Source organism: Crocodylus siamensis, chromosome 3 (genome assembly GCF_052110815.1).
Source record: "Crocodylus siamensis isolate JL-2025a chromosome 3, ASM5211081v1, whole genome shotgun sequence".
Classification (NCBI taxonomy): Eukaryota; Metazoa; Chordata; order Crocodylia; family Crocodylidae; genus Crocodylus; species Crocodylus siamensis.
In genome coordinates, this window is record NC_143397.1 from 177,427,357 (window position 1) to 177,446,130 (window position 18,774).

Below are 18,774 nucleotides of genomic sequence, written 5' to 3' on the forward strand. Positions count from 1 at the left end.
AGCTTTTCACCATATCTTTTTAAACACTTCAGCTTTTATCAGCTAAGTGACATGTTTATAGTCTATCATTTGCCAAAACACAATACTACTCTTTTACAGTACTGTACACAGCATTTGCTTGTAGTAATCAAGGAACAAAAACAGTTTTATTTACCACAGTCAATAGAAATCCATGCTTCAGTAGCATGCATGTGATGGAAAGGGAGTCAAAACATCTAAAGTCTCTCTCTGCTTGAGGTATGGTATTTGATGGTGACAAGACTGGATTTGTAAAAGATTTACTGATTAAGGGCTACAAGGTAAAGACTTCTCAGAACAGTGATAACGGCTAGGTACAAATTTTTTAAAAGGTTTATGAATTATTTAGAAAACCATTGAAAAAAACTTATAGCTGCAAATTAGAATAGTTTAGCACTCTTTTTTTTGACACTAGCATGATAACTCCTACAGCTACAATTTTAAAGCTATCACTTTACCCAACTGGAAACTTTTGCTTGGGTAACAATCATATCTGCGTTTAAGAAATAATCAATTCTATATTTAACAAATCTACCATTGAAACATGCAAAGTTGCCAAATAACATAGGAATTCACTAAATAATGAAAATACTTGCCTTAGCATACAAAGTACTTACACCAGAAAAGTATTTGGTCATCAAAGACAAGCAGTTTAATGCTAGTATTTTGCTAAATGAAAGAATGAGAGGTCTATATTAAAAAGGGGGGGGGGGAGCAGGACACACACACAGGTAAGTCTGCCTTCCTCTTATCTCTGATCTCACTCATGCTCTCATCTCACACTCCTTCCAAGAAGAGTGACCTTAAATGTGTCCTGATATCCAGACGAAGTAAGGTTTGATTTCAAACCAGGAAGGTGCTGGCATTCTTTTCAGCAATTTTACATAGTATCTTGATTTGAAGATTTAAGTAGATCACTAGTAATAAAGTACTTTGATCAGAAACATGCTTCCCCAGTTCCTTATGGAGTTTAAATAAAATGTCAATGAGAAATTGATTCAGACACTTAGTTTACAAGGAATATTTCAAGTAGCTTGAGGAAACTGGTTCATTCTCTATTAGAAGTAAATATAAAGTGCTACCCTTATGTGGCATAGAGACTACAATAGGAAAAAATTAGTTTGTTATCTTTCCAACACTTGGACCATATTTTATGGGGATCCACTTCTTTAATTTCACTTTTTTTTCCAGGTCAGAGAAGAAACATCTTAAACGCCATATGCATAAGAGGCAGGAATGCAATATATTCAGTCTGCTTTACATCAATAGCCAAAGGAAATAAATACTTTATTTCAAGTATCAAGCGAGTTTTCTTTTGGATTTTCCTCTTATGTCTCTATCTTGGGAAAAAAAAATAAATGAAAAAACACCGTTTGCTCATTCTTCTTCCTCAAGCCTCATTGCTCTTCTAATTCTACAAATCCCATCTACCCACCATTGTTTTAGTCCCTAACAAATGTATTTTGAGTGGGGACAGGTGATTAGTCATCCTTATCAACTCCCCTTTACTTTTAAGATCTTCAAGCAAGAAGCAAGCCAACTGTCTCCCACTGGGAAAAGCTGACTGCAGCCGATTCCACAGCCCATCAGCACTATGGTTTCAAGTAAGTCAGGTGGGCTGTCACCCAGAAAGTAGTACTCAGACCAAAGGATGGGCCTGGTTGGTGCATCACTTCAGTCTAGTTTTTCTCTTAAATGCTGCACTTGGTTTTCCTGTAGCTCCATTCCATACTCTCACAGCAGTTGTCACTCTTTCTTCTCTCTCTTCTGGCCCTCACCTTCTCATACACATCACAAAGCAGCAATGAGGTTACACAGATACTCCAAAATACAGCAATCCCACAGGACTCTGTTTTTTTGTGAAAGATAGCAAGCCCTTTTTGAAACACTCCCCTCCTCCACAACTCCCCCAAATTAACTGAATTCAGAATATGAAAAAAATTAAAGGGTCAGATCACTGTTACTACTACAGAAGAGAGTGAAAGAAGATCCACAGATTTTTTCATTTGAGGGGGCAAGGAGGTGAGGGAAGATGATGAGCAAAGAGCAGCAAGGAACTCAAGGACAAAACCCCAACTTTACCTACTACATCTGTTTACATTTTGAAAGTTAGTTTAAGGGAGAGTTTAACTGAAGATTTGCATGAAGTAAAGGACTCCAAGGTGGTGGAATTGTACAATATTGTTGAAGGCAGAATATGGGACACATTTTCAGCTGTAATAATTCTATTCATGAGCCAGAATGGAATTAATGCTCTCAGAACACAGCAGAAATGACAAAGCTAGAAACAGTAAAAAAAAAAAAAAAGTCACCAAACTAAGCAGTGATGATAACCAAAGACAGAGCAGCATGTAGTACTGTAAGTTAGGTAATAAGGGGTTATTGTTGTGCAGTCAGTTTTCTGACTGCAGCTACGCTCATTTCAGACTGTTGCCACCCTTCTATTAAGGTTTCAGTGCACAAGTGTTAGGTCTTGACTTACAGATTTGCTACCAGGGTCACTGACATCATAAAGCCCACAACACTTGAAAGAACCATTCTGTTTGGTTTACTGTTGGCATGATATTTAAATAAATATGTTGGTGCACTAAATTAACAGCTACTAAGTTGTTCAGTGGTAATTTGATGTCTAGTACAATGTTACATCATTTGTTGGTGGATTATAACTTGTCTTTGCAGGATGATGAACTTGATCTAATGGCTTCACATCTCTGGAATTTAAAGTAACAGGCAAAAAGCTCTTGAGACTTTTCTGTCATTAATTGTGCAACAATTAATACTACACTCTTCATTCAGTACTGCAGGTCTGAGTTGCTTTTTATATTTAGGGTACTTATGCCTGGAAAAAACAGCACCTTACTTTCCTATAATTTGTATTTTAGCTACTCCTTTGAGGTAATAATAATGACCAATTAAAATTCAAAATATGAAATAGGGGTCTTTTTTAGCTGCCTTGCTAACAGACAAAAGAAAGAAAAATTCCAGTCTCTTCCTTACTTGTGCCAAGAAATAAATACTTAAACAGTGAAAGAATATGCTGCTAATTCCATGCACCAATGTAATCACTGACTGTAAATAAAAAACAGTAGACTCAGCAATATTTAAACAGTTCAAAAGTTTCAGCTCAGATAGTTGGTAACAGAAAACAAGGGCTTATTTTGACACATGACATGCCTGCTCATTAGAGATAATGAACCTGGACTGGTCCTTAGTTGTACTTCAGCATTCTCCAATTTCTACATTTTTGAAAAAATGCGTAAGAATGAACAGAACAGTTTGTGTTTAAAGTACTTTTTAATGGACACAGTCATAAAAATGGTATTAATCTGGAACCAGGACTTACTTCAGAGAGAGATATCAACATGTAAGACTGAACAATTAAATGTTTTATTTGAGGAAATATATTGCTGGTTAAACTAACAAAATAAAAGATGGATACATTGTTTAAATAATGTATATCCATCCATCCAAGATACCTCAACAAAAGATGATTTGAACAATTTTCTGGAGATTTAAAAAAAAAAAAAAAAAAGACTGCCTTACAAATATATGGAATGCCCCAAAAAATGAGAATAAAGTCTTCAGTATAAGTTTAAAAGAAAAGCTTAGTTGAGAAGTCACATAAAGAATCCTTAGCGGCAAATGCTGCAAATACCAGTTTGATTTGTCAGAACTAAGAAGGATAAAATCCAGTCTCTCCCCACCCCGCTAAATGTATTTACAGTTATACATTTTCTTGTTTAACAACGAAAGCATATTAGTCTGTTTCATTTTTGTTTATAATTTGTTTCTAGATAATTTTACCTGAAGGCTCTTGTGTGTGGGCTGTAAACTGCAATATCTGTGTTGCAATCTCTGCTGAAGAATGTTTTCTTGGTGCAACATTGCAGAACATAACTCTGTTGCTGACATCATACCCAGCATTGAACTTCACTGCAAATTGAGTGTGCTTTCACACATATAATAATGTATAAGTGTTTAAAATTGTAGGGCTTGCAATAATTGTGAATTTGTAACTTGTTAAGTATTATACAGATATTGCCTATCTAACATTTGTGGATTAACTAAGAAAAGTAGAGTTGCATGTTGACCAGGACCTCATTAACAAGAGTCACAAATTAAAAGCCAAATGCAAAATGTGTTCACAGTTTAAGTGCTCCTTAATCTTCTTGGTTAATCTGGCACTGAAGAGCACATTCTAACATCCAAAATAATATTTTTCAAGTCCTCCTTTCAATTTTTAAAAGTGACTTTGGAAACAGCAGCGAAAAAAGTCAAACAATAAATCTGATGATAACCATCTATACAGAATTTCTAGCAGCCAGGTTTATCAAGACAAAAACAACAACACAGAATTCTTATACCAAGATCACATTCAGTTCTTCAAACCAACTTAAAACAATATCAACATTTCAAATGCCATGTTTTGCTGATTCTAAACAATGCACAACAGAATTTTCAAGTCAATCACATGCAGGAGATATTTGCTAATTAAGATTTTAAAGTGATGGGTATTGTAGAAAAACCTACACCTTACTGCTTTAGAGCAAAATACAAGCAAGTCATAAAATCCAAGAACTAAATTTTTAGATTCAACTAATGTGTATATATTCTTTACACATAGGTCATTCAAGGACTTTCATTCTGTATCTGGTAGGTTTGTCTATTATGATATGCCCCCATCTATACCTTCAAATTCATCTCCATAATGATCACCATTATGTTTCTTTCCAATTATGTAATGACTGTATGGGATAATTAGAGCACTTTCACTCTACTTACACATTTCTAAATGGCATGGGGGACCTTCTTTGTTATTTAATTATGTACATAAAAAGTAACAATCTGCCCTTTATAAAAGAAGGTAAGGAAGGAAGTCACCCGTATTCCAAATATAGGTTAAGACTGGGAATGAGGGAAGTTCAGTGCAGCATAACCCCAGCCCCAAAATGAATGAACAAACAAATGCACACACCACAGAGATAATTCAGATGAAATTATATTCTTGTGAAAAATGCAAGTTTGACAACGCTGGAAGTAAAGTTCTCTGTTTATGCACAGGTTTAATAGAAGAGTTGAATCCCTACATTGCACATCCACCCACTCCAAAACTGCTCAATCGGCCAGCCAGACCACATTCCACATACTTCCAGCCAGGAGAGGAAGATCAAAACTCTCAATGGTTCTTTACCAAGTGATGTTGGTTACCTCAGGAATGCCTGATAATTAATCCATTGATGCTTATAAGGAGATTTCCTACTGTAGGCAATGCTTTTGATTCAACATGTGCTCCTTACTCATGAAATCAAAGCCCCTATTAACAACTTTTCCCAAGCTTCCTATTTGGTAATATATCATATTACACAAGGCTACAGCCTCAAATATATTTTGGCCTAATTTCAACAACTCAACACATCCACAGCATTTGGCACACTGTTCTTAAGTCAAACAAAGCAGTGCTTTTTACCACTTTCAAAGAGATACTGTAAAATAATGTAAAATTAACATAGGCACAAAAAAAAGGGTCAGTAAAGGTAGCTTATATTCAGTGACTTAATGCTACTGAAAAAAAATATTGAGAAATCCTGCTTGGAATTTCCTCACAAACCCTTAAGTTTTCTAACTGTGCAAGAATGAACATGCACAGATTAAAAGCAAAGCTCTTAAAATATGTTTGAGATTTTAAATAGTTAGTTCATATGCATGTCAAAACTTTTACAAAAATTGTCTCTCTTAAGTTATAACATACGGGACATGGAGAGAGAAGATGGAACACGTTGCACCCAGAAGCCAAAACCACAAACTACGCACAGACACCAGGAAGAATCTGGGGCTACAAATCAAGGAGACACCAAGTCCTGGTCTTCCCTGCCATCTGCAAAATTGTACCATTCAGGACACTGCTCTCTTCCTCTCAAAAACAACTCTGCAGAGTTCCAGACTTTGGCCCATCTCTTATTATAAAGTACAAGAGAAACTTCTTGCTCCCTAGTCTCCTAGTGCTGAAAAGCTAGACACTTTTTTCACCATGCCATGCTACACAAAGAGGAGACAGACTGCATTGCTAAAGGATTTATGATTTCAGGACCCCCACATATATTAGGGAAAAAAATCCTAGAGTTATAGGGCTTCCTAGCAGGAGAAGCAAGAAAGTTACAGAAAGAGCTTCAGTTTCTTGTAGCTTCCCTCCAAAAGCAGCAAAGGAAATAACTAATTTCCCAATTTATGCATTTTAAGTCTTAAACCAAGAGGACTTCATCTGGGTTTATATTTAGTTTCCTTGAATTTCAGAAAGCAGAAAACGAATTTGGAAAAGGTGGAAACAGCTGTGCAGTTACTCAAATAGCTTGGGCATCAGAAACAGCACCGTCATGTTAGTCCAGCTCTCGCTCAGGCTAATACTTGCTTATTATCAGCCAGATCTAGCTTGGGTATTTCTGTAGGACCCTGTACCAAGGGATACCAACAGACTCTAAGGATGCAATATAATTGTGTTTTCATCTAAGTCGTACAGTGATTCTTGACCAGTGAGCCATGGCACCCTATGGTGACTTGGTATCCTTTCAAGGATGCCACAGGGTTCCACACAATATTAGCCCTGTTGGTGTGCAAACATGATTCACAAGTTACACCCAGAAATTTCAAGTAGGAATCCATAGTATTAAAAACATTCTGACCTGTTGTGGTCTGAGTTCTTTGCAACAGAAGAATTATGCTATTATTTTTCTGTAATCAAAAAAAGAGTAAAACTAAAAGCTGGCATTTTCCAAGGGATGCTCCAAGTCTAAGAAAGGGCGCCTAGTGTTTAATGTATTAAATATTCCTCTCAAATGAACAGTGAATTTCTATTTAATTAAAATGCACCTGTCTTGATTACAAAAGTGCACAGCTGCGAATAGGTACACATTCTTCTATGTCTATGTATTAGGAGCACCATGTCTCATGATATTAAAAATGTAGTGGAAATTCATACACTGCATCTGTACAGCATGAGCTCAACAATTATTTCTAAAATTAAAAATTGTATTCAGAACACTTCAAAGGAACTTGTCTTCTTTAGGGATTAAATCCAGAGCAAGTCTGAAGGTTTCAGATTAAATTGTTTGAGTTGGCAGAGTACAAAGAGCATGTGAATTTGTAAAAACCAGTAAAGAGCTGTTTTTCCCCCATATGGATAACACAAAACCAGCCAAGGGAAACCCCCCTTGTCACCCTATTATGTTATTATTATGAAAATCCTCATTGCTTCCCCCCCACAAAAAATGGGGGCTGAGAACAGGTTTATGGAGTGTCTCCTCCATGACGACTTTTCACTCTTTTGCCATCATAACTCCAACACATTTATTCTATATCAGATAAAATTCTGTTACCAAGAATTTTCCTTGGAATCCAAAACACAGAATGTAAAAAAAACAAACAAACTAATTGGCACATCAATATTTGGTAATGTGCCCTTAATGATTTCTTCCCCTCCCTCTGCAACCAAAGGGTATGCATGCTTTTGAAACAGAAAAGCAAAAAAAAAAAAGGACAACTGAAAAGAGAGAGATGAACAGAAGGTCTTCCGAAGAGGCTGAAAATCTAAAACATAGCTAATTAGCTCCCAGCTTCTAACACAATAGTGGGTGTACTATGGTCTGTTATCAAGTTTATAGCCAAGGGCACAAGACAATACAACCCCATATTCATTTTAATTACAGCCCATGGCTTTTGCAGTAGTGGTGTGTTTCAAAGGGTTTAAGCACTCATTTATTTCTACACCATACATGAAATAAGGCAGCTCCCTGTCATACAGACTCACCAATTAGACTGAACAGTTTCTGATCTCTTGCTCTCTAGAAGGAAAGCAAAGCAATGAGAAGCTTTTTTAAAGCACACTCTCCGAGTTCTTTAAAAAAAAAAAGCTTTCTACTGCCTGTAACTTTAAGTTTGTGCCTTTTAGCTTTAAAGTTAATCATTTCCAATGCTGCAGTATACTAAAAAGGAGTGTCAATGTAACACTCCAGTTATGATGCTGTTTTCATTCTTAACTGTATTAGAAAGGTCACCTCAGTTTGATTTATACAAAATCAATTTTCCTTTCTTCTTATCAAAGCCTTTTGAAGGCTTGTCCCATACAAGCCTACAGAAAGTGAATATGACCAGGTGGCCTAATACATTTAGCAAAAGACTGGTCAGTGCCTCTATTAAAATACAACTGTTATAGTAGTCTTGCTAAAAGAAAAAAGAAAACTGCTAATATAAACTAGTTAATTCAATCTCCCTCCCACTAAATAAACACAAGTGTCCATGTAGAATAAAATTATCTGTGACTAGTTTGGCAAATGCTCTGAGATCATGATTCAAAGGGCAGAAAATTCTGAAGGTACATAAATGTTGGCCAACTTAAGAAAGATTGAAAAAAAACAAATGCACACAAATGGAAAAAAACAAGCAGAGGGCTGGCAAATCTGTCAATCTCAGTATAAGTATCACCACCATTGCCTTACCAAGTTTCTAACCCAATTCCAATTCTGTTAAAACACATTAGTCTTAGGAAACAGTCACATCCATGTCAAACTCTGCTGACTACAAAAAAGCTAAAAGGGACAGGCCAAGAATAAGCGTGCTTCTGTCTGATTGTAATATTCCTATGTGTAGGACCTGTCCATTTATTTACAAGTGAAATACGATTAGAAAAACACTGGGTAACAGTCTGGGCTTGTTGGGGAGAATGGGAATTTTGCTTTCATTTCATATTGGAAAAAGGTTTCCACCAGGATTTTCTCCTCATTTTTCCCAGTGTATCTGCTTCATACACTTGACAACTCTTGTTCAGTGTTTCAATGGTTCCTCTGTATAGTTTCTCACTTACTATGTGTGCTGCTCTTCTCACAAAAGGGAGACCTCTTAAAAAACAAAAAAAACAAGCCAACCTGGACAAACCAACCTGGACAAACCAACCTGCATGAACAAAACCAAACAGCATACAACTTGAAGAGAAACTTAGAGATAGTTTCAGATTCAGACAATGCACCTACTTTTTCCCTCAGGTTCTGAACTGTCCAAGTTGACAGTGCTCAAGCAAACACTAGATTTTATGCTGAACAATGATTAACGACTCAAAACAAGAGTACAGTATTGACTAGATCCCAGTGGACTCAGTAGCAACTGTTAAGTAAATACACTCAGACCGAAAACTAGCAGCCTATTTCCTTTCACCACTCTTGAATATTTATGTTTAGTATCCCTTTAAAACAGGGATCTTGTCTTTGTTATTGTACTGAAACCATGCCTAATTTCTAGCCCCATTGTACAGAGCACGTACAGATACCTACCAGTGTGTAATAACCCTGACCTGGAGTTTAATACAAGTGACTTTCATCCAGTATGACAGCATCTAGCACAAGGAGACCCTGGTGGTACTATCATACTGCAACACACATTTCAGAAGCTAGGCATCAATTTTACCATTTTATGACAATGGAATGCATTTAAGAAAAGAAATGAGGCAGAAAGATTCATGCCCAAAACTGAACCAGAAGCCAGATGCATTACTTCAGTTAATTACTAACCAACTAGATCAAGTACCATTTTTTTCTCCTCCTTTTATGAAACCTGAGATCAGAACCAGCTTCCTAGTCCTGTCAACATATGGCTTTCTTTTGATGGGTTTAAGATAGCAAAAAGTCACATTTCCCAGAACAGAGAGCTGGTCCTGGTTTAAACCAGAAAACTTGAGCACACCTTAAAAACATCCATCATGACAAATACAAATGCTGAGGAGGCCTGAATGACTAGATGGAATTATTTTGATATTTATGGAACTCTTCAAAAGTCCCTAGAGAATACAACCAGGTTACAGGGCCAGCACCAGAGAAGCATTTCCTTAAGAGATGTGCATTTTTTCCCTGTGGCAGAAGCCAATCTACTTTCTTAGACCTATTTTTGGATGTTACTCCTGTACTTAGCTCAATACGTAGCAAGTCTATAAACCTCACCACCTACCACACTGCAACACTGAGAGCTTTAAAGCTTTAGCTATTGTTCATCTTTCAATAATGTGAGAGATGAACATCCAAATTACATCCCTCTGTCATCAAGCTGAACTGAAGTACTGTTGTCAGTGGCAGGAAAATTGCTATACTTCAGAGCAAATAAGGACCGAAGTAAAGGGATGGCATAATGGTACAGTACTGTATGTTTAAAGTACATTGTATAATGCTCCTCTCAGCGCTGAAACCTAAAGCAACTGGCTGGATCATAATGTGTCAAGATGAACATTTAATGTACCTTTCCCTGGCGCAGGAACAAGCTCCCCAGCAATTCTGCACACCAACTACTAAAAGACATCTCCAGGCTAGGAAGAAATATGGAAGCAGCAATGATAGAGATCCATAAAATTAAATATCCTTACTCAAGCTCTTAACACATTTAAAGTTTGTAGCCAGCCTAAGTTAAATTCAGTTTGGTACTTTTGTTTCATCTTTTTATACCTTAAAGCTTAAAGTTACTAACAGTGGAAACACACACACACACACAGTCGGCCCTTTATTCATGGGTAGTACCTGACTTAATAATGATGGCAAAATCTATTCCTTTGCATCTAGCTTATAGTAAAAGGTCAATAGAAGCACTATGTTGCAACCTTCAAGTTATCAAGAAATCAGTAATATTTGTCAACAGTGTAATTTAGTGTCACATTGCCTGATGAGGTCTACTCAGTAATAAGGCCTGGAAAGTCTTTGTTTATGATTAAGCAATAAGGATTGAGGTCCAGGGCATTTCCTGGGGATTAATGACCAGCTGGGAGAGTGGATGGCTAGAAGCAATGCCTTGGGCCATTAACCCCAGACAGTCATTAATTTCCCCAGGAAATGCTCTGGACCTCAATCATTACAGCTATAAAAAAGGTAGTTAAAAAGAAAAGTTTAACATTAATGCTCTATTAAAAAGAAAAGTCTTGCTTTGTAAACAGAGAAGAAAGTATCTTTCTCATTTTGTCACGCCCCATGTGAAAAAAGTGTTATTTTTTTTAAAAAAGATATGAAAATAATGTGATTTATCAGGGGAGGGGAACCTCTCCCACCTAGCAGCCAAGACTTGCATCAACCAGTTTTGCAAAGAAAGCAAAAACTAATCTTTTTCCACAACTGACTCAAAAGTTTGTTTCACTCATCAAGTGGTGAATGAAGGTGGGCATTATCACAGAATCACTTCAAAATGCACAGTCAGCTGGTTTTCCCTTATTATACTCAAGACAGACTGGGTCTAACATCTACATGCATCATTCTCCTGCATGAAACTAGCTGCGTCTCAGAAGCAGTTGAAACTACTTAAAGCAGTACAGTAGCTGGGCCTCTCCTCAGTCATTATAACACTTACATAAAATAAAAGTATCAAGCTATTAATGTTACAACAGGATAAGGCAATTCATCTTGACAAAAGTGCACATGCTCCCCTCCATCTAGCTGTTAAGTATGGTTGTCTCATTCTGTCTTCTTCCCTTATTCGCATGTATAGTTATTTGGAATTCATTTAGAAGTTTTAAGATTTCTTTCCAAGTCATTAAGAGCCATTGAACAAGGAAGTTTAGGGTTAAAATACAGTGAAGAGAGTTGGCTTATATCTGAAATAATGAGCCTGAACAATAACATTATCTGCACATAATCAAGGCTCTGGGCTATTCAGAGACACCAGATACACACAGCAGGAGCTCAAACTACACTACTCCACTCAAGTGGCCAAAAACTTCTCCATCAGAAAGGAGAGGTCACAGGTATTTCAGAGAATGTAGATGCTTATAGAGGCATTCACAGAAAGGCCTCCCCCACTTCAATTAGCCTTCAGGCTGGTTGATTAGCTGGCAAACTGCTTGAAAGGGTCAGTTTGTCCAAAACTGGTATTTCCACTTTGGAAACAGCTCAGGCATGTCATATACCTGTGTTCACTGAACCATGCTCTTTTAGGCCTACAACTGAAATCACTGTTATTGCCTGACACAGGAATGTCAGAGGGTTTCTGTAATCATGTATGACATCCAACATTAAAATTGTTGCCTGAAACATAGTATTTTATGAGGCACGACATAACTGCAAAGTTTTATAGATTTGGTTGGAGTGAATTCCAAACTTCAAGTCAACAGCAAAAGGACTCTTTTAGCATGTCTTTTAATTAAATGGACTAAGGTCATTTTGCTGGAATGGTTTAAAAACAAAATCCCAACCAACAAGGGGATTTTGGAAAGTGGAGGGCGAGTACTGTTTTGGGGGGGGGGGGGTTCTCCTAAGGAATACATCACAGCCTGCATCCATACACCTATCCCACCAAGCTGCCTAGCTGAAATGACACGTACCTACAGAACCTGATCTCACTCCCGAGTTAAGGTACACCTAAGGCAAGCAACTGGGCTGTTACTGTATATTTTGACGCTATGGTAACTAATGCGACTGCACAACTAAAGCCAATTTACTTTCTTGCTGTTTTTTTTTTTTTTAAGAATGGTTGCCAGGAAACAGAGCTATTCTTAATAAACAAATACAAGATGAATGCAATTGCCACATTAACCCTCTTGTTAACTTCAGAAGTTTAAAATTACACCCTCATTACCAATGTGTAATTGAGTAGTCTCTTGGCTGTTTCCTGCATTTATGAGGTTATTTAAAGAGTTCATTAGCACATCAAGAACACCAGGCTCGCTAATGATAGCTAGAATTCTTATCTAATATTTGAGCCTGACTTGCACAACTCGCATCTACCAGTCAAAAAGGGAAAAAAGAAAAGAAAAAGCGGGGGGAGGAAGCCTGCAGAGTGGAGCTGCTTAATCCTACTGTTGTGGGAAGCCCCGAGTTTAATCTCGTTCTTAGCAGCGATCTGGGGCAGCAGCAGCAGCCGCCGCCGCCAGTCCGTCCTCCCTCTCTCCCTGGCGAGGAAAGATCCCTTGCTCCAAACTTTGCAGCTAGGGAGGCAGCGCAGTTGCACTTCGCAAGCTGCATGTAGGGGCGGAGAGGAGGGAGGGGGAAGGAGGAAGTCTAGCGAGTGGCACCAGGACTCTTTCATGCCTGCACAGGGACAGGGAGCGGAGCGGCTGGTTGCTCTGCGGGCGGGCAGGGCGCCTGGCTGTGTAGAGAGACTTGCTTGGAGGGGTGGGTGGGCTGGGGTGGGGGCTGCTTTTTTTTTTTTTTCCTTCCCTCTCCTTTTATTATGCTTATTCTCATTCTTATTCTGATTGCTGTTGTTATTACCTGTGTGGGGGGAACAAGAGCAGGTGAAACTACTGTGGGTGAGTTGGTGCTTCTGTGCCCATTGGCTTCGGGGAGGAGGTGAGGCAGGGGGTCGTGTTTCACTGACACCACCACCACGGAGGCAGCGGCGGCGTCCAGGGGCTCGCCGGGGCGGAGGCAGAGTCTTTTGGGGGACGAGGCGGCGTCGGCCCCGGCCGGGTAGCCCGCCGCCTCGTAGAGGGCGCGCTTGGGCGGCGCGGCGGCTTCGGCCTTCACCGGCGGGGCGGCGCCGTCCGGGGGCAGGAGGTGGGCGGGCGGGGGCCGGGGCCGGGGCCGGGGCGCGCCGTTGAGGAGGGCCGGGGCGGGGGCGTAGCAGGGGGCCGGGGCCGGGGGCGGGTGCGGGGGGGGCCCGGGCAGCTTGGTGCCGATGCCGGCGATGCTGTTGAGGGTGGCGATGGAGACGGCGCCGATGCAGTGGTTGGTGTAGGTCTTGGAGAGCTTGGCCGCCTTGGAGAGCATCTGCATGCGGGTGCCCAGCAGGTTCTTGCCGATGGCCTTGTTCTCGTACCAGGTGGCGTCGGCCTCGCTGCAGTGGTCCCGCGGGCGCTGGAAGAAGGCCTTGCACAGCGGGTTGCGCTTGGCCAGGTACTTGACGAAGCTGGCGTAGGGGCAGAGCTCCGTGCCGGTCTCGTACATGCGCGGCAGGTTGTCCTCGTCGCTGCTCTCGGCGCGCTTCTTGCTCCACGACGACGAGCGTGACTTGTGGTAGGGCCCCAGCGCCTTGAAGTACACGAACTTGCGGCCGTCCTCGTCCATGGCCAGCCCGAAGGAGTCCTCCTCCAGCTCGCGCTGGTTCTCGCGCCCGCGCGTGCAGAAGTACATGCAGGTCTCGAACCACACCTTGTTGAGCAGGCCGAAGGGGCTGGCGGCGCTGAAGACGCTGCAGGTGTACAGCTTGCGCAGGTCGGCGCGCGTGATGGCCTGCTTCTGCACCACGGGCCCCGCGCCCTGCTCCTCCAGCTTGCGGATCACGGCGGCCAGCGTGAGGTTGGCGGCGCGCAGCTCGGGGTCCTTGGTGAGGTCCAGCGTGCGGCAGTAGGGCGGCTCGTTGAGGTAGCGGTTGAGGGAGCTGCGGATGCTGATGAGCGATGACTTGGAGTAGAGCTGCCCGCTCTTGGAGCGCGCCTCGGCGTAGAAGGAGCGCAGCACCCGGCACAGCGCGCCCTTGTCCATGGTTTCGAAGTCCGGGCTCTGCGCCTTCTCGCTCAGGTACTCGCGGAAGATGCGCACGGCGTAGCGCGTGGCCAGCCGCGTGTTCTCGCTCAGCCGCGCCCGCTCGGGCCGCTGCAGCAGCAGGTCCGCCTCCAGCTCCGCGTCCCCGCCGGCCCCGACGCCGCTGCTGCCCGCCTCGCCGCCGCCACCGCCGCCGCCTGCACCACCCGCCGCTGCCGCCGCCGCCGCGCCCGGCCCGCCGCTGCCCTGGTCCATACTGGGCGTATGGCCCGGCTCGGGCGCCAGCTCCTCCTCCTCCTCCTCCTCGGCATCCCACTCTAGACCCATCTCCTCCTCCTCCTCCTCCTCGTCGCCGTCCAGCAGCAGCCCCCCATCGCCGTCCTCCTCCTCCTCCTCCTCCTCGTCCCCCGTGATCTGCACCTCCTGGATCTCGTCGTCGTCCTCGCCGTCCTCGTCCTCGCCGGCGCTGCAGTAGTGGCGCGGGCGGTGGGCGCCCCCGCGGCCCGGCGCCCGCTCCCCCGCATTGTTGCCGGGGCTCCAGTCGCCGCCGCCGCCGCCGCTGCCAGGCATTCTCGCCATATTGCCGTCTCCCTGCCAGTCCTCGGGCGGGGCGCATGCGCTATATTGGACCGCAGCGCTGGAGAGCTTTTGTGTTTAATGACCTTCAGCTACCGGGAGGCAAAGCCTGGGCTCTTAAAGGGGCCGCGCTGCTCCCAGCGGCGGCAGCCGGGACGCGCGCACCCCACCACGCCCGCCCGTCCCCCCGGGGGCCGCCCCGACAGCAGCCCCCATCGCACCCCCGCGGCAGGTGAGGGGCGCGGGCGGGCGGCGCGGCTCCTCCCCGGCTGCAGCGGCGCACGGGACTCCCCCTTCCCCGCTCCCCCCGCACCGCGCCGCGCCCGCGGGACGGACCGGCCTCCCGCCCGCTGCTCCCTACCAGGCGCCGCTGCGCAGCCCGCTCCGTGCCGGGAGAGCGCGGGAAGCCGCCGGCCGCCGCGATCCGAGCCACGAGCCACGCGCGCGCCGCCAGCCCCGGGGCGACCGAGCTGCAGCCGCCCGCTTCACCTCTGCCCGCCCGCCTCCGCCGACCCCCCGGGCGGGGAGCAGAGCACGGCGCTCCGGCTCCGGGGCTTGCGCTCCTCCCCCCACCCAGCCTTTCCCCTCCACCCGGGGGACAAAGTGATGCGGGGAGGGAGGGAGAGGTGGCGGCAGCGTCCCCCCACGCGTGAGGGAAGGAGGCTGAGGGCCGGCGGACGCGCGCTCACGGGGCTCGGGCGCAACCGGTTTCCCAAGTGTGAAGGGGCGCCGGCTCCTTATCCCGCGTTGCGGGGAAGCCGGGCTGGAAGGGGCCCACCCGCGGGCACCCGGTCCAGCACTGGACCCATGAAACACGCAGCTCTGCAGGAGTCGTTTCACAAGGGCGGGGAAGATCAGACACGTCCTCTTCAAGACAGGTGAAGACTGAGGGGGCAACTCGGGAGAACTGACTTCATTAAAAACACGGCAACCAAAGACACCGAACAATTCCCTCCAAAAAAGAGAAAGCTCTATAAAAAGCAGGGATAAAGAACAGTAAGTAGTTAAGCCAAAGTCAGCCTCACAGGTAAGGCATGAAGATAGGCCAGCAGAGGTTGCTGTAGAAGGAGGAAGGATAGCGACCCAGATGTGGGGAATCAAGGCCCCACCTGTTCTTCCAGGCCCACACCTGGAGTCCCATCTAGAAAAGCACCTCTGTAGAAGTGGAATCATGCTTCACATTCAATGCACTCAGCCTAATGGTCATCTCACCGTCAACTTGCTGGCTCGGAAAACCCAGATGGGTTCTTTAGCACAGTTCACCCCACGTTTCTGCACCCAGGAAGGCAATGGAAAACAGCTGCAACACCATCTCCATGCTTTCCAGTGTTTACGAATCACCCCTAGACAACACCTGCCAAGTTTAGATCACTTTTCATACTTTTAGACTGACTTTAAAACCCGGGTTCTGTATTAACACACGTAATACATGAGTCTCTACTGAAGGCAAATGCTCTGTGATGAGGGAGTCTGGTTAAGTACCTGACTTTCTAATCTCTTCCGACCATCCTGCCTCTGACCTCTTCCAAGAATGAATCAGCAGCACCCAGGTGTGGTGCAACTGGGTTCATCTTTCCCCAGAACTTGATCACTCCCTTTAGGCAAACCTTGCTATTTCTCACTGCTCTCTGAACTTGAATTTTTAGTAGCAAAGTTCCTGTTACAAAGTCAGATTCAAGAGAAAGTTTTGTTTCCATTTCCCCTACCACCTCCAATTCTGCGGACAGTTGCCATGTTGGCTGCATCTTTCCCTCCCTTTTCCCCCAAAGCGTCAGAGAAAGGCAAGTTTCTTGATATAGCTTTACAGGTTTGAATAAATATTAAGGCCATGTGCCAGGTCATTGCACTCAATATTAGCTCCTAATTGGAAAGCTGCTGGTCTGAGGTTACAAAGTTACCACATGTGCTTACTGACTCAGATGCACAGTTCCATGCTGCTGAGAATCGTGAAGGTTTACCCTCTTAAGCATTTTAGCATAATATTCAGCTCAAGTAATCTACACCACTCAGACCAGACACAGTTGCTCTACAAAACCAAGCTTCCTTGCAACCACCTTCAGAAGCCCATATATAACACAACACATGCACATGTAAAAATTAGCATGTAAAATCATGTGCAAATTATTAAGAAGATTACACCAATTTAAAATAAATAAGCAGTAGAAGACAAGACAGGGAAATTGCTTAACCACACCCAGAAAATAATTGAAAGGAGAATTGTCCTATTACACTGATATAATTACAGAGTAATTGCACAACAGCCAAAGTAGTTTACTTTATGGTGTAATTGAGAACAGAATAGCTCCCTCATAGGTTCTTAGGTTAATGGCATATATATTTCAGGGAGGTTGATTAACTCACTACATAGAAAGGATGCAAAAAGAAAAAAGAAAAAAAGAGGAGGTTGGTTTTACACTAAATATGGCCCAATTCTTACAATGTGGTAGACCCAGAAGCCAAAGCAGGCAGCTACAAAATTGAGAGACGATAGTATGGGTAAGACCTGAAATATCCAAAAACATCATTTGAAAAGGAAATTCACCTTTTTAAAAAATCATAAGGACTGGTGACCTAGCAGTATTCTGTTAAGGTTTCCCTCTCTTTTCCAACATTTCCATGATGCCTAAAAACATGAGTTTACTGATATTACTGTGTGCCCACAAAATTACATATTGTACAAAATCACAGAAGATATGAAGCCTTGTTTCTAAAAAGATGACACAAGCTTGACAGCTTCTGTGCTTGAATATTCATAATAATCATCATTTCCTGATCATAAGAGAGAAACCACCTTGAAGGACCTGGAGTTGCATATGGATTGAACAGATGGAAGGAAGGAAAAGAATTTGCAAGGAAGTTGGAGAAGTGAAAGGATATAGGGGGCAGCTTTAATATACATACCAGTACATGCTTCAATCGTTATCCATTCCACTCTAGACACCTCCGCAACTAGAGAGAATTCTGGTAACAGCAAATGATGTGTTTGGTATGGCAGAAATAGTATTGGGATGAGACTAACAATTTAGATAGGGTTTCAGTTACTAAAAATCTTCTTGAAGATGGGACTTAGCCTACACATTTGCATTACAATAGAAATGTAGATCTTATTGCTCAAGGCATTTAAACTGAGATTGGCTAAGGCAAAGTGTACTACAAAGAACTGGAATTGATAAAAAGTGTTGCCCAGGGTTATCTAATTCATAAAACCCCATCTCCACAGTGCTGACCACAGCCCCAGTCCTCCAATGTACTCCAATTAAGCACAAATGTGTCCCCACAAATGTGGTGCTGGAGCTGATTTTAACCTGCGCTGCATTTTCCCATTGTAGACAAAGCCTATTAGAAGAAAAACAAATTGTATAAACTAATATTATATTTAACACCTTATGGCACCCTTGAAACACCTGCACAACACTTAGTTGCCCTTTCTGCAATGCTCTTGAAGTATTTATATGCTGCAGAACTAATAATCCAAATGAAATTTTTGGAATTCTGTAATACTTTTCCATTAAAGGCATTCAAACTCTAATGTTTGTAGCCAGATTCCTAAATTTCTTCCCTCACAATTTTCCACTTATCTTGCTTGCTCCTATCCTAGCCCTCTCTTCACAAGAAGCTCTCCAGTGATAAGGGTCTTTTTCAGATGATTACTCTCCTGCATTAGACCTTATACTGAGTCTTTTCTAAATTCTGAGGCTCTGCTGAGTTGAGCTCAAGCTGCTTCTCATAATCTGTTAACAATCAC

General features: G+C 43.1%; 1 protein-coding gene across 6 annotated transcripts in view; it reads right to left on the bottom strand.

Annotated features, from left to right (window-relative positions):
• KCTD1 (potassium channel tetramerization domain containing 1) overlaps window positions 1-18,774 on the bottom strand; it is a 146,697-nt gene that overhangs the window by 91,404 nt on the left and 36,519 nt on the right. For 2 of the 6 annotated variants that reach the window (XM_090039856.1, XM_090039857.1), the window contains exon 1: window positions 13,242-15,383. The exons of 2 other annotated variants lie outside the window; for them this stretch is intronic. In XM_090039856.1, the coding sequence (XP_089895982.1) occupies window positions 13,242-15,032 (1,791 nt within the window). In that variant the 5' untranslated portion in view covers window positions 15,033-15,383. 2 more of the 6 variants (XM_090039859.1, XM_090039862.1) reach the window with 2 other exon arrangements.